We start from the raw sequence: 17,177 nt of genomic DNA, 5'->3' as shown, positions 1-17,177 counted from the left end.
TGACACCCAAGTGCTGTAACGCGATCTTTAAGACCCATCCGCTCCTCCTCCTAAAATAACCCTTTCCCATAGCCATCCAAACACACACATACGCAGAATAGAGGCACTGTACCACATTAGTACGTCTGCTGCACTAAGTCAAAGACTGTAGGTGTCTTTGCAGTTGTGTGTGTGTGTATCTCTGTATGAGTTCTCATAAGCCAGCTCAGCTCTGAGGGACATTGTGATTAAGCGGTTGATCTGATCTCATTGACATTTTAGATTAGCACTCTCTGCAGGGCTCCCCTGCCTTGTCTGTCTGCAAGGGTCTCTGTCACTGATAAAGGATTAAGATAGCACTTTAAGTAAGGTAAGTCAGACATGATTCATCCTTTTTACTGTTGCTGCCCCTTTTGAGGATCTGCTGCAATGATTTCTCAACAAGGATATGAGATATAACTGTAGTTTTTAGTCTTGCAGTGCTTATTTTTCATGTATATATTGAATTTCATATTTGATACTTGCAATTTGATCGAAAGTCTTTTAATCAGCTGATTAGAGGTTTTTTTAAGTCTTTTAATAATACTTGAAGATAAAAAAAAATACTCAAATATGCTTTTACTGTATGTGTTTCATTCTAAAAATGTCATTTTAAAATTACCAGCTGCTATTTACAGATTTTGGTACGGCTTCTTTTTTGGGGGCTAAAGAACAGGTGGTAGGGCCGAGGAGGCTCAGCTCCCTATTACACACTACATGCCTGTGATGTACTGCAGAGTGTGTGTGTGTGTGTGTGTGTGTGTGTGTGTGTGTGTGTGTGTGTGTGTGTGTGTATGTGAATGTGTGCACGTGTGTGTGCGTGTGCGTGTGCGTGCGCATGCGCGCATGCATGTGTGCATTGGTTTACAGCATAAATGTGTGTCTAGTAATGTCAGACAAGATCAAAAGAGGGTGACTGTCTCATATGTTGAATTGTTTGTGTGGCCATCTATTTTCATGTATGTAATAACAAGCGTTTCTCTTTCTCCAGTGAGGATGATGATGGTGAGCGATGACTGTCTGGTGGAGTGTAAAATTGATGATGACAGTGATGAGGACGATGGAGGAGAAGAGCGGATAAACATGCCTCCTCCTCCTCCAGAATTTGCATCCAAAGCTTCGACTCCAGCACCCGACCCTCCAACTCCATATCCAAAGCTTCAACTCCAATATCCAAACCTCCGACCCCTTCCACAGCCTCTGCTACGCCAACACCCACCCATCCTGTCAACAGGGACCCTTATGGCATCAACCAGCACCTAAAGGTTTGCTTGTCCCATTTCTATGAATTTGCAGTTGTTTGCAGAATGTTTGCAGTTGATTTGAGATACATGTTGTCCTCTTCTGTGGCTATCCCACGTGGTGTACCACAAGGTTCCATATTAGGCCCTATTTAATTTAATTTTATATGCTTCCATTGCAGTCACTTTTTAGAAAATAAAACATCCCTTATCTTTTCTACATTCCTGACAGGCAAAACTGAACAAAATGCATGATCTTCACTCACTTTTAAGTTATCTTAATCCTTTAAAACCTCAGCAAACTGGTTTGATATTTTCAGAAACACAGGGAGAAGGCAATGAGCAACTTAATGAGACATGGCCCAAAATTTGGCAAAAAAATAGTGAACAAAAAAAGTTACATGACAATTACCCCCAAAAATTCGCAGTTTAAAAGAAAATTTAAAAAATTAAAAAAAAAAAGAAATGACCCAAAAAGTGCTGAAAACTAAAATATATGTATTTCCTGTAACAATTTAAATTATGAAAATAGCATAATTATAAATGTAGTTTGCACATTTCCCATACTTTTGGGATAATTGTTGAATAATACGCCCCTCTTTTTTTAGAAAAAGGTTAATTTTCTTGTTTTTTTTTTCTTGCGAACTATGGGACATGGTCATTGTTTTTTTCCCCCTTGTTTTTTATAGATATCAAACTAATTTACTCAGGGTTCAAATGGTAAAATAGCTTGTTAAAGGCGTCTGAATGCAGCACAAGCAAACTGAACAACTGAGGTGTCAAAGGGTTAAAGATGGTTTTTTTTTAAGAGAGAGAGGTACTTATCAAGAGTCCCTGAGTGATGTAAGCTATTTTGGGGCCTCTGTCTGCACATAATAGACAATTTTTTTTTTTTATTCTGCTCTAATTTTTGACAATTTCTAAAATGCCATTGTGTTTTCATCTCACATCTTTTGTGTTTGGGAGTCAGTATTCTCTGCCTCATCTGAAGCTATAAAGAACTTCAGTCAATACTTTCTTTATCATTTGCTCCATAAATTAACCTCCTTGACCTGTACCACCATTCTCTCGCCCCTTGTGTGTAGGTAGAGGTCAGTGACGTACTGGCGGAGCCGGCCACACCCCATAGCATAGACCAAGTGTGGCTTTACAGTGTCACTGGCTTCGAGAAGGCTCATATCTGGACGTACCGCTGCCTCTCCTTGCTGTTTGCTGTGCCCTTTGCTCTTCTTTTGGGTATTTTCCTGGCCATTCTTGCCTGTCTACACGTCTGGTATGCTGGTGCGATAAAAACTCTCCCTCATGCAGTTATGCGCCATTTGTGACAAAGTCATGCAATCATGAAATTCAGCAGATCATTCCTTACAATAGCACAGTTGCTCTAGTTATTCTCAATGTTTTTGACTTGTGACCCCTGATGGTAAACAATACCTACTTCAGTGACATATATATATGTTATGTGTAGGGCTGCAATCACTGATTATGTCCATGATAAATCAGTATGCCCAGTACGACCATAAAATATCAGATAATGGAGAAAAACCCAGCCTCCCACGTGACATGTTTATGATATTTTTGTTTGAACAGCAGTTCTGATCCCAAAGCTATTCAGTTTACAATTATATAAGAAAAAGAGTCAGGAAATCTTTTCACATATTTTTTCAACACATTTTTTTTCAATATAAAGATTTTATACTGCCAATGACTCAAAATGAGATTTCCTTTTCACACAGCTTCTTGTTCTCAGACTCATGGCTCAGACTTTGCTCTCTTCAGGTACAAACTTTTAAAGCAAGTTGCAAACTGGCCAAATCCTGTTCAGCGATGTCATGTGACTGAAACACCTGTTCTTATGTAACTACTGAGAGTTCTTGAAGCATCGGTATCCATTAAATATCTCCTATTCTTGTCAGCAGTGTCAGAGGTGCAAGACAGTGTCGACCACCATCAGTCAACATGACATGTCATGTGTGACGCAGATTTCAGGCATTTCATATTTGATATGTTATCTCAAGCTCTCAGATTAGTTATGTCATTATCTTTGGAAAACACAGTTTAGTTATCCCGAGATCTCGAGACAATCATCACATTATCATGGGAAAATAGAGAGAAAAAAAAGTATGAATGTATGGCCGATTAGGGCTTCCGTAGCATTTAGCATACAGCATAGCAACTTTTTGGTATCTTCTACATATGCTGAATCATTTTAACTCAAATGCAAGGTAACATTTAACTGGTTGGTTAACTCACAGCTAGAATTTCATTATGTATGTATAATATAGGCAATAATAATGGCAGTTTGATCTACACAAAACTATGCAGCACATTCTTTCAAAACTGTGTTGATCATTAAAGTGTATTGAATGTGCCTGCCTGTAAAACTATTTTGGGGGTAAATACATTGACTTGAAAGTGACTTATTCCCAAAAATTAGATGGCTAGAGCCATACCACACCATAAATTTATAATAATAACAAAGCTACAGCCAACAGGTGTTTAGCTTAGCTTAGCACAAAAACTTAAGAGTAAGAGTTAAAGACAAAGAATGAAGCCACTATAACAGTGCTCTCTCTCTCTCTCTTTTCACACACACACACACACACACACACACACACACACACACACACACATGCTCAATTCAAAATTAAAATCAACATGACACACAACTTCTGCTCTACCTGACCTTAGGTGACAAGCGCTTCTTTATGATTTACACTCCTAAACATTTCCAAAATGACACCCCTCTACCCACATAATAAATCTCTCTATATACTCGAATAATAAATCTTTCTACATTCTCGCCTGTCTCTTCCTGACAGAGGGGGAGTTTGTAGATACAATTGCTTGAATTATTCTCTCCCTCTCTCCCTCCAGGTTTTTGTGGCCTTGCATACAGCTGAGCAACACCTTCCTCCCATGCCTGCGGTCCTTGTTTTTGTGTGCTGTGAATGTGTTCATCGCTCCCTTCTGTGCGTCTATTGCACTCTGCTGCAGTCAAATCGCTATTTCACTGTCGAACAAGGACTGGCATCAAATGAGAGACAAAGAAACTGTATGAATGTGAAACTTAATGAGTGATCCTGAGTGACTGAATGACTGGGCGCGTGTGTGTGATGATATTTTATTTAAACAAGTCTTTTTTAAATTTTATTTCTTTTAATTGGCATAGTGCTGCAGTCTGGTAATGTGAATGCTGATATGTTTTCTATGTAAAGCAAGTTCGTACAAAGTGTTATTATTACTGTTATTGTTAATACTATTATTATTATTCAATAATTCATTCTGATTCAACTGTATCGAGTCATCAATAAAATAAATGGCAAAAGCATATTTGTATTGTTTCACCAAATAGGCTTTGTAAATGTGTTTTACGAATATTTGCACTGATTAGTCTAAAATAAGTTTTATCAATCAATAAAAAATGATGAAAAATAAATAGCAATCAGTGGAAAAATAATTAGGAATAAACTGGTTGTTCCTTACTGATATTCAGTCAGTCATCATCGCATTACAAAATTAGCCTTAGGCTAACACTGGCACATTCACAGCAATGTTTATTAATGTGCACTGCCCCTGTAAAAATAAAATAATATAAAATAAAAATATATAATAAATGAATAAATAAATAAATACAGCCATGTTTGCTGCTTGCGGCTTCTCTCCTTTGAGGATTTGCTACATTAACTTGAAAAATGATCTTTGAAAAATTACTGCTGTATTTTTTTAACATTAGAAAGACCAACATTAGTCAATTTATTGTAAAAAAAAAAAAAAAAAAAAAAGAAAAAGTTTTTTATTGCCCTAACTCATCCATCGATCAATAATCAATAAGGAGAATGATAGTTAGTTGTCATAGTTATAGTTAGCACCCCTATAAATTGTGTGGCTTTCTTTCCATTGCATATTTCCTTCGTGACTGTACTTATGACAACACTTTTTAATTCTCAAAATACGTTGGAATGTTCCCTCTGAAAGTCTTTGCTCAGTCGTTGCTGAATGGCCTCATATCTCCGAGGTTTTCTGGTGTACCTGAAGGCATCAGATATATCTCAGGATTACCCGGCATGCATTTCGGCGTCGCCATTTTTCTTGTTGTGGTGTGAGGGGAGGTTTGTCTGTAGAGTTCTGGAAAAGTCTCTTTTTTTATTTCTGAATTTATCCTCTCTTTTTGGTTATTTGTGTATTAAAACTTCTCATAAGCGAGCGCTGAGAGCGAAGAAGGCAACATGGCGCAGTACAAAGGAGCTGCCAGTGAGGCTGGCAGAGCCATGCAGCTGATGAAAAAGCGAGAAAAAGAAAGAGAACAGCTCGAGCAGCTAAAGCAGAAGATTGCAGAGGTTTGTAACGTTTTTTTTTTTTTTTTTTACTACTACTACTTTTACTTTTTATATTATTAATAGTCCACGTGTCTTTTGTCAAAAATGCGACCCTAAATAATTTAGTTATGAACAAGAACGTGGAGGGCCAGCGACCCGCGGGGTTAGTGAAGGGGACGCAGTTACAGTGTTTCTAAAATGTTACCTACGTAACATTTAAGCCAAATTACGTATAGTGTGACCTGTCTGTGAAAAAAAAAAACATATAATATTTCAGTACAGTTCTACAATCACTGTGTGACGCAAAATGCTGTACAGAAATATCAGAATAACCACTCATATATACTGTATATCTGCTCTCTGTTGTGTGTCTGTCTTTTCTCTCAGGACAACATGGTCAAGTCCAACATTGATAAGAAGTTCTCAGCTCACTATGATGCTGTAGAGGCGGAGCTCAAGTCCAGCACAGTTGGTAAGAATCTTTTTTGGTCCACATGAAAACTCCCACAACATTAAAAAGTGACCCAAAGCGTCATAGCTATACAAAATAAAATATATGTTTAAATAAATGTGTGTTCACACAACGTAAATATGATCAAATATCTGTGTGATCTTTCTTTGACTTGTTTGTTTTTATGTCTTGATCAGGTCTTGTGACTCTGAATGATATGAAGGCCAAGCAGGAGGCGCTGGTGAAGGAGAGAGAGAAACAGCTGGCCAAGAAGGAGCAGTCCAAGGAACTCCAGCTGTGGGTTCAAAGTTTAAGCAGTTCTAAACACTTTTCATAAAGAAAAAAATTATTTGGTGCACAGGAAGTAGTATTGATCACTGCTCCAAATAATTCACAATATATCAGACACAACAAAGGCAACAAAACTTTAAAATGCAACACAGCTTTTGCAGATTATCTCTTAAGCCTCCTGCAGACTGAGAGATTTTTGCGATGTTATAAGTTTAGTGCGTGCTGTGACATGAATTTTAATAATCTTGGCTACGACATCAAGTTTGATGTATACAGATTTTGTGATTACATCAGCAACTGAATCGCAGGCTACGACATAGGACCATCGATGTCAGTACGCAAGAACAAAACGTCCTTGGTGTTCGCCATCTATCAACGCAGCTCTAGTGGTAAGAGCAGAAATGTAAAGAAACAAATCAAGCCCTTGCTATAGCGGCAATGGCGGGGAAAAGAGTCCAACTTGGCATGCCAATTTTGCAACAATCTTTAGCTCATAGTATTAGCATCTACTAGCATTTAGCAGTGTCGTTTCATTACGTCATTTCATGCTGCATTTCTGTTGGCTGGTTAGTAGATGTAGGCTGTAACAGCAGTAACACAGTGAGATGGTCATCCCAAATTTCTGACACTGTCAGGATTTTATCCCAGGTTGTCTTTGAACACATGACAACAGCCAATCTTGAACCTCTCTCACTGTGTGACGTAGGACCACCATTTTAGAGCCACAACCAAAAAATTATCGTCACGTTTCTTTCACGATGGTCATCTTTCATCTCAGACAGCCCAGAATCCCACATTGTATACCGGGCTTAAAACCAGATTTATAATATTGCCGTAACTTTGTGGACAGGGCTGTCCTTCTGAGCACTTTTGTGCTGGGGCTTTTTCATGGTTCATGCACGGCCCCTTTAAGGGACATCTTAATGCTACAGCATCCAGTGACACCCAGAGGAGTGCTGGGAAGTTTGTTGTGTTAGAGTACAGAAAGTGAAGCTCAGTGCTATCTAAGAGATTTTTAGTGTCGTGTCTCATTACGTAGCTGATGTTGTGGAAGAGTCAGCACATTTTCAGGAACAGGACACACACTAACAAACAGACCTGCTCAAGCGGGGTGAGGTAATGAAAAACATTTAGTTTCTCTGTAGAGATCCTTTCTGTGTAGTTGTTAGACACTTAGAATAATAATCTGAGCCTTTCACTGGAGAAAACAAGCACTTTGATGGATGTAAATTGAGTGTGCACAACAGGATGGTTACATTGCAGCCTGTTTTGCAGCTGTTGGCTACAACCGTCTCTCTCAAACCTGCAGCAGCTTCACAAATTGCTGGCTCCATTACTTACTTTGACACAAAAACACGAGTGATTGGAGTCCACGTTTGAAAATACCAAAGTTTTCCTTCAAGGCCTTACAAGCCAGAGAGCACAGAGACCAGTGTTTTAGTCAGCACTGTGCCTCCAACTTATGTGACAACAACTTGACTATTTCCTGTCTGAACCTGAAGGCCCCAGTGCACAAAGATGGCCCCATAACGTTTTTTTTTAGCAGTTGTGTGTTGAGGAACTTGACTGGCCTGCACACAGCTCTGACCTCAGCTGCATCCAACAACTTCTGGGTGAACTCAGGGCACAAACTATCAGCCAGGTCTTATCACTGACCCAGCATCAGTGTTGGACCTCACTAACATCCTGTGGCTGAATCAGAGCAGCCAGGTGCCAACATGTGGTGGAAAGCCTGTTTCTGCAGCAGATTAGGGGTCAGGGTAGACTTGATTGTTATTGTTTCAGCCGGCATGTTGTCTAACCACGTTGGTAATCAGTAGTGTTGCTGAATGGCCACACTGAGAGACAGGATGTAAAGTCGGCTGTCAGAGAGAGGATGAGGAGACACAATATTGTACAAATGTAAGGATAACAGCAGACTTGTTACACGCTGTGTCCTCAGTGACATTCATAGAGTTGCACGTGATTTTTTACATGATATGTGACAGAATTTATTGTGTCAAGAATGAAAAAAAAGAGCTGGGGAGAGAAGTTCATTATTTAAAAAAAGGCGAAAACAGGTCGCTATTTTTGGTCACCTTTCTAATGGGGTTGATGATCAGGTCATTCTAACAAATAGCTGAGCTTTTCATGTAAGGTCCTATGTGACCGCGAAGGAAACTGAATGTGTTCCAAGAATATTCTTTGCGTCTTTTTCTGTTTCCATGTTGCCTGAGACTTCATAATTGAAACCTAGCAAGCCATATGGTATTATTATTGCTGATTTTTTTTTTTTTTACAGAATGTTCTTAATTTCAGAAAGACAAACTGTCCTCAGTTGCACTACAGGATTTAATACTGATGGATGTAACTACAGTGATATATTTAAAAAAAACAATGAACCGTATTGAAAGCTGCGTGGCGTCTCTCCATTCTTCGGTTTTCCCCGATACATGAGGCCAGATGGCAGAATATCAGCTGTTGTAAGTTGTAACAGATCGTTTACAATATTCAAAGTGAGTTAAAACAAACTTCATCCTCTATAGTTGGAACAATATGATTAATACTTTCGTACATGTGGAAACAATTGTATCCAACAAAGGAAACAAGTCTTCAGGGTTTTTACTTTCAGAGGACTGTAATGAATGAGAACTCAGGCTGCCGTCCAAACTCGACCTGTAACAAGAAGCATAACGGAGCAAAGATGACAAAAGCAGCCTGTCACCAGATGCCTACAGTTAAACCTAAATCTTTTTTTTCTGGGCATTTATTCCATTTTAATACTAACAATACAGCTGCAACTGCAAGAACATATGTACCGTATACTAAAAAGACATTTAAGTAGGGCATCAAAAAAAGCCCCATATGTAATGATGATTGTATGGCTCACATTCCTTTGATTTGATTTTTCCTTATTTGTGCTTTTCTGTTTGTAGCAAGCTTGAGAAGCAAAAGAGAAGAAGAGAAAGGAGGAACAGAAGAGGAAGATAGCCAGTTTGTCATTTAATCCAGAAGATGAAGGAGAAGAGGAGGAGGAAAATGAAGAGGAAGAGGATTGTGAGTATTTTGATGGAAGAACGTTGAAGCAGAACTCAAATTGGGAACGCAGACAATCAGTTTCAGCAGCACGCTGCGCCGCCTCTGTCGTTTTCTCTCGTAAATCTGTCTGATTTAGTCCAATCTAAAGCTTGCTTTGTTTATGCACCCATAAAAGAAACTACAGACAAGGAGCAGAGATTCTGCAGTAAAGTACTCTGCAGTTCTTGTGGGTCAAATGTGATGATTGAAAGGGAGTTGTTGTGTACAAGTATTGTTTAAAAGAAAATCCGAAAGGAATACTTTGATTTTTGTTAGGCTTATTGCTTGCTTACTGAGCTTACCACACAGACTAGAAACAAAGAGAAACCACCAGCATGGCTCTGTCTAAAGGTAACAGCATTTACAAGCAGGACCTGCAGTCTTGTCATCGGTACCAGCGGAGACTCCAAAAAGTCACAGCCGGGCAGCCATGAAATAGTAGCTTGTGGTTTCTCTGCTGTTTTTATTGAAGTCTACTGGGAAGTTTGTTTAACTGATGTTTGTCTCATAGACTCTCCAGTTAAGAAGAAGAAACTTGGGAAAAATCCAGACGTGGACACAAGTTTCCTCCCAGATCGAGACAGAGAGGTGAACGCAAATGACCTGTTGGAGGCTGTTTTTCAGAAGTAAAAAAAATCTGCTTGTTTCATACGTAACAGGTTGCTTATCACAATGCAAATCAAACTGCAAGGACTGGTTGGATTTATAGCCCAGTTTCACCTGGCAGGCTGCAGAAAAACAAACAAGTCAAGCAAGGATTAGGACAAGAAGTACATGCCAGGATTACCGATACACTTTCACAATGTTTCCAGAAACAAACAGACTTCTGTGTAATTGTATCTCATAACAAAGTGCTTAGATTAACAAAGCCTCTCCCATGTTTTAGCAAGTAAGTAAATGTGTTCATAGTTGACACCGTGTTAAAGTTGTCGCATTTTTATACTGCGATGTACTGGTTTGTTGTGATTCCAGTCTCTTTTGTTATGTCTCTCTCTTCTAAAAATCTTCAATGTCGTGTTCAGGAGGAGGAGAATCGTCTCAGAGAGGAACTCAGGCAGGAGTGGGAGCTCAAACAGGAGAAGATTAAGAGTGAGAGTCGGAGTAACTGCACACACAAACAAACACAAACACGCCTTAAATTCAGCAGTGCTTCCACATATCCGAGCAAGCTGTCCTCAATGTCTTACTTTGGACTTTTCCCGGCTATACACACAAACATGCATAAACTCTCACACTCCTCTCAGTCCAAAATAATGGTGGGTGTCCTTGTCTTCAGGTGAGGAGATCGAGATTACGTTCAGCTACTGGGATGGCTCCGGGCATCGTAAGACAGTCAAGGTAAAGCATGATAAGCAGTGACACCGCATCACTGACTCATAAATGAAATGAAATATGCTGTTTTCAGATTCTAAATGTGACGGAACTTGATGCAATCTCAGTGCAGGGTATTGATACACACACTAATGGTTGCAGTGGTCAAACGAATAGGACTGTATACCAAATACCCATTTCTGGTCTCCAGAGCTTCGCCATTAATCAAAGGCGAATGATCGGAGCTTCGGTTGTGCTTCTGAAGTAATAGGTGTCCTCACTATGAAAGATATTCATGTGATTCACCTGCTCTCCACTGCAGGAAACAGCTGGTTGAGCTGCGGCGCGTGTTTGCGTTCAGGTGCTGCTCACACCAGAAACAGAAATGGCTCGACTCAGTCAATAAACCTGTTAATAACTGTTGGGTAAAATGGTCATTCCTGTCACTGTGTGTGTGACAGGCACAGCAGCAGGATCACAAACACTGAAATGGCATTTATCCTCAGCCAAAAAAATATCTGAATGCCTCAACTGAAAACCGAATATCTACCCAATTAACGAGTAGCCGAATATTTTGTTCCAGCCCTGCAAACAACATACTCAACAGTGATGGTTATTCTTTTCATGTTTTCAGTTTGTGTTTATGTGTATTTCCACCTGCAGATGAAGAAAGGGAAATACCATCCAGAACTTTCTGCAGAGGGCCCTGGAGGTCCTCAGAAAGGACTTCAGTGAGCTCAGGTGAGACATCAAAGAGACGAAGTCTTAACCAAATGTTCACTATTAACAATGAATTTCTTTTTTTTTCTTCCTCTCTCTTCTCTTTTCTTTCTTCCTCCTTTTCTCTCTCTCGGAGTGTTTTGATATCCAATCATATATTTACCTAACTACTTTTTAAAAAAAAGATTCCCCTAATTTTTCCCACTGAGCTTATTTCCCCTCCTACACTCTCTCCCTAGATTTAACACTTCCCCCACCAAGTTATCTTCCAAATCACTTAATATTTACAGAGACACACACACACACACACACACACACACACACACACACACACACGTGTGCGTGCGCGCGCTTTGCCTTTCAATACCCTCAACATCGCATGTGACAGTATACCTTGGTTCCTGCTTGTTTTTTGTTTTGTGTATACACGTAATATCATGTTTTCCACATAATGTTGTGTTCGTCATGTCTTGACCTGTTCTGTAGCGTAACGCATTACTAAATAAAAAAAATAATAACAATAAAAAAAAAAACAAACACTGAATTGAATGAGTCGATCAAAGCCATTATAATGACTGGTCACGTTCCTCCCGTCATATTTCCTTCCTGTTGTTTGACAGTGTAGAAAAACAGTATGACCTATCAGACTACTTAGCTCGACTACTCACCTATCAATCAAACTGACACAATTGACTTTGATTAAGAAGAGTTTGTTACACTGTAACCTTTCGTGATGATAGCACGAGGTGAAGTGAGTAGCTGCAGTCGTAGCAGGTATAAACAGAAGAGACTAATGTGAAATTTCTGTTAAAGCCGACGTGTGTGTGTTATTTTTTTGTCTCGCCCCCTTCAGCAGTGAGATTAATGACACAAAGACTTTCTTTGCCTGCTTATATGCCTCCTCATAGCATCTCCCCCGCCCCAAGGAGCACTCCCGACCAGGACTTTTTTTTTTTTTTTTAACTTTGATCCCTCTTCTTAATGCCAAGTTTATTTTTTTATCTGGAGCATCCACTCCTCATTTGGATGCCTCGTAGAATTTTCCACTGCAGCTTTCGCTTAACTCCTAGCGGCTGCCCTGTTGGATGCTCTCCCCGTCCTTCATTTTCTTTTTTTTAATACTGTGCACATAGATAGCACGTTAACACACATACATAGTCTGCTCCAAGATCATCTGTGTTCAGCTGACTGACTTGTGCTCCCTCTGGAAGGAACCAGTGTTCCAGAAGGCCATGGGGATTATTAGTCAGTCTGACCGTGTCATGAATGCTGCTGAGTTGGGGAACAGCATGGTTCATGTATTTATCTTTGGCAGTGTGTTTGAATGCTGCTGCTGATTGTGTTTGTACTATTTTATGTGAGTGTTTGACTGTTTGGCTGAATTGCCCTTCGGGGATTCATCATGTTGTCCGAATCTGATTACAGATGAAGCATTTTTTTTTTTTTTTTTTTTTTTTTTTTTTTTACAAAAAATACTGCCGAACAGAAAAAGACACACAAAAACAATACTAAATTGAAGGTAAAATTGGAAAAAAAAAAAAAAAAAAAGAATGCCTCTCATCTTTCCCTCTGGCTGGCTGGCATGAAACGCATCTCTTACAGAAAAGAAGCCACAGACACAGCAAACACACACACACACACACACACACACACACACACACACACACACAGTGCTGCATATTGCAAAAATAAATACAGCTTCCCCCTTAGCGATAGGCTTAATCAGCATTTTGTGAGCTTGTTGTGGGCTTAAATGTAATAGATGTTCTGTAAATGTGTCTAGCTTTGACTATTGAAGACTCAAACTTCGGAACAGTGTGTATAACAAAATAATGTCCCCTAAAATGTCCACTTGCTATCTTTTTTTAAACCTTAGATCACAGTCTCACAGTCTGTTTTTCTGGACCCTGAGACGCAGCCGACAATTCCAAATCTCTTTTTGAACAAAATTAAAACGTAAATCAGAGACAGACACATATGATAGAACTAACTCAGCTAGAAACACACTCCAAGACAATATATATAATATAATATATAATACATATATATAATATAAATACATTTTCCTTACATGTTAAAAATCCTTTTTATTCGGACTGAATATCATCTCTGTGCAGGTCTGCTGGTGTAGAGCAGCTGATGTACATCAAAGAGGATCTGATAATTCCACATGTAAGTAGCGACACACCCATAAAAAACCGCAGCTCAACCGTTGCTTTGCTCTGTTTTGATTTGGTTAGTTTCCCATCAAGTGCTGCAGCAGATTCATCACCTCTGATATGAGTCTGTCTTCACACTCCTAGAATAACTTTCAAGTTACGCCAATGGACTTTATATTTATTTAAGTTATAAAAAGTGTCAAACTGATCAAATTATTAATAATTATAATTCATTGTGATTGATTAAAAAAACATGGTGCTCAGAAGCAGCTGCTAAACAAAATAACGAAATACAATGCAGTATTTATGCCATGTATGCCACCCTGATTTTGCCCCGGTAATCACTGCATGCACATTGAACCAAAGGGTAAGCAGACACAGAATATAATATGTATAATTATATGTAGATATAAAGCTTGTGTCGTTTTCAGGAGACTTTCTTAAAGTAGAAACAGACAATGTTTCAACTCCCTCCTCCGTGTTTTCTCTCAAGTGGTATTGTTGTTGGCACTGTGAAGAAAACTGGATCGCTCTCAGTTTTCCTCAGAGCTTTGTACCTGCCAACAAAACAGGACACACTGCATTTTGTTTCCCACAGTTAATTTGATTATTCAACCATCTGCCATTTCTTCTACTGCAAACAACTTTCGCTGATGATAACTGGGGATAGCTACCAGGGGGAAAAAGAGCTCTTTGAAAATGTTTATTATTGCAAATATATGAGGATATATTAGGAAATAGGATTTCAGGATGCCATGTAGCACAACGGCGGCACTTTTTCACTCCTTGAACCTCATCATTCTTAATCATTTTGTCTCATTTAGCATCACAGTTTTTATGACTTCATAGTGACCAAAGCCAGAGGCAAATCTGGTAAGTGAACACCAACAGCTTTCAGCCCATTCATACCTTGATTTTTTTTTGTACTAAAAAAGTATGTTCTGCAATACATGGAAAATATAAGTTCTGTTTTTCTGCCTTTTCACATAGTTAACTTTTTTTTTTTTACAGGTCCTCTTTTCAGCTTCGACGTCCATGATGATATTCGACTGGTGAACGACGCCACTGTTGAGAAGGACGAGGTGATCATTTTATTTTAAAAAGGATACATTTCAAGAGGAAATGAACAGATTTCTTTGGTAGACATGAACCACTGAAAAAATGACCTATAAATGCTCAATAGATTGTCTAAAAAAATCAGCCAATACAATTTTTAAAAAAAATCATCATAAATATTAAGACAAGCTAGGGTTTAAACATAAACATCTATGAGTTAACCCTTTGAAACCTGAGAAAATTTTGGGCTTGATTTCTTTCAAAAACATGGGAAAGAGTTTAATGAGAAACTTGAGATGAAATGATCCAAAAATTAGTAAAAAAGTAAATGGAAATCAAACAAGAAAAGTACTTGGGAAAAGGCGCTTAAAATAAAAACAAATTGTAACAAATATAGTAATTATGATAAGAATTTAATACAGATCTGGTCATTTTTCCTAGCCTATTACATATATTATATATATAATATATATATATATATAATTTGCATATAAATTGCATTTTGTGGGGCTTTCCTTGTCAAGCTGCTAATTGTCTTTTTTCCCACGCTTTTAAAATAAATCAAAACAATACTTATGAGAGCAGCACAAGAAAACTGTGTTTTATTTTATTGGATAGATTTCTGGGATCAATCAATTTGGCTATTTCTTTAAAAAAATTCCACAATGGGCTGCTGCACTTATTCTTAATGATCTAAGATTTTTTTTTTCAATGTCATTTTCAGAGGTACAAACTATGAAGTTAACTAAGCAAAGGACACTGTAATTCACTATCCACATGACACATCTTTTCTAGGTTATCTTGATGCTTAGGTCATTCTTCATACATCTCGACTTGAAAAGCAATTGTAATATCCCTGTAACTCTCATTTCAAAGTCACATCAAAGTTAACTCAGTTGTGCTTTTTTTTGCCTTAAGTCTCATGCAGGTAAAGTGGTGTTGAGGAGCTGGTATGAGAAAAACAAGCACATCTTCCCCGCGAGTCGCTGGGAGCCGTACGATCCTGAGAAGAAATGGGACAAATACACGGTGAGTCTGTCTGTGGCTACTACCTTAAGTATCCATACCTGCAAGCCTTTATTATATGTTAACAGGTGAGTTATATAAACATTCACCCCCGTACAGTTGACAAAAACAAGGAAATAATCTATAAGGTTAAAAAATTGTTTTTTGTACCAGACTGTAGATGTGTTTATTTCGGCTGTAGAGCTGGGCATTCTAACATGGAGGTCTATGAAGATTGACTCACTCTTGGAGCCGGCCTCAAGTGGCCATTAAAGGAACTACGGTTTTTGAAACTTTTTGGCCTCAGTTTTCAGCCCTGGAGACTGCCTCTTGTTCAGAACAAATCTGCTCGTGCAGTTCTTCGTAATCTTTAAAGAGTAATACTAGAAGGGAAATTAAAAGCTGTCCCAGCTGTTGATTGTATCTTTGTGGACATAACCTCAAAAGAAATGTGCGACTTGGAACAAATCTACGCTCAAAACCTGTGATCGTGTTCCAAAGAACGTATTTAAAGTATGAACGTTAAGGATTGCGTGGCCTCTGTGTGTGTTGTATTATATCACTGTGTGTGTATTATAGTTCCTTGAATAGAAACCTCCCAGCATGGTGCAGCTGCCAACTTTTTCTTGCATGGTCATGCTACGCAATACCATTGCTCCATCCACATCATTATTTTTTTTATTTAGCCTTTATTTAACAGGTTTATCCTATTGAGATCAAACATCACATTTGCAAGGGAGACCATGCCAAAGTACATAGATTTTGAGATTAGATTAGATTTTTAAACTAGAGTTGCAATTTGCAAACGCTTTCCTTAATCAGTTATTGGTAAAATTAACAACCGATTAATCGTTATTTGAAAAAAAAAAAAAAAGAACACATAAAAACGTATTTATTATTTCAGACAAAACCAAATGTTTTTTTTTCCTCAATCAAAGCTCACAACACTAAATTTCACGTGTTCAGTTAAATTCTTAAATATGGATTATCAATCGATTAATTATTAGCCCTATATTAAACTCATTCAAGATCACCATTTATTGAAGCTTAAGATCATTTTTCAGAATGTTCCAGGAACACAGATAAAAAAAAGCTTTTTTTTTTTCTCCCAACTTATTTTAAGTTAATGAATTAGTAATATTTATTATTATGTGGATTTAAAGTTTTATTTTATCTTTTTGGAGTAATTTCATACTGTGTTTGTTTGTCTTTCAGATCCGGTGAAACAGCTGTCTTCTAGTTTCTGGATTCCTCCATTCAAAGTTTTTTTTTGTTTTTGTTTTTTTAATCATCAGTGCTTTATCAAGATTTGATAAACTGTTGGTTCATACTTGGTATCTGAAATACTAGTCTCCCTAAATGTATTTGAATTGCCAATGCAATGTTTCCTGTGAAAACAGCCCCACAACCATTTGTTTATAGCTCACAAACACATTGTAGCATCTATGTTTAATAAAAATGAACCTGGTTATGACTCACTGGGTTAATTTGTGGCACCAACACTTGGATGTTTTTGCCTTTTGTTGCAGAGATGTTCATCATTCCTGCGTGT

At 38.2% G+C, this 17,177-nt stretch overlaps 1 protein-coding gene and 1 pseudogene across 1 annotated transcript; both read left to right on the top strand.

The window, feature by feature from the left end:
* The first annotated feature begins 261 nt into the window (after positions 1–261).
* Positions 262–4,352, top strand: LOC121947549 (annotated as a pseudogene).
* A 994-nt stretch (positions 4,353–5,346) lies between these two features.
* On the top strand, positions 5,347–17,125 carry fam50a (family with sequence similarity 50 member A). Its single transcript, XM_042492281.1, has 13 exons — positions 5,347–5,596; positions 5,963–6,047; positions 6,224–6,334; positions 9,243–9,353; positions 9,886–9,962; positions 10,397–10,463; positions 10,651–10,717; positions 11,355–11,426; positions 13,523–13,577; positions 14,389–14,437; positions 14,576–14,646; positions 15,539–15,649; positions 16,841–17,125. The coding sequence occupies exons 1-13, from the start codon at positions 5,486–5,488 to the stop codon at positions 16,847–16,849; spliced, it is 996 nt and encodes a 331-aa protein (XP_042348215.1). The 5' UTR covers positions 5,347–5,485; the 3' UTR covers positions 16,850–17,125.
* Positions 17,126–17,177: the final 52 nt, after the last annotated feature.

Source organism: Plectropomus leopardus, chromosome 8 (assembly GCF_008729295.1).
Source record: "Plectropomus leopardus isolate mb chromosome 8, YSFRI_Pleo_2.0, whole genome shotgun sequence".
Lineage (NCBI taxonomy): Eukaryota > Metazoa > Chordata > Actinopteri > Perciformes > Serranidae > Plectropomus > Plectropomus leopardus.
Note: the sequence above shows the minus strand (reverse complement) of the source record. Positions and strands in the feature narration are given on the sequence as shown.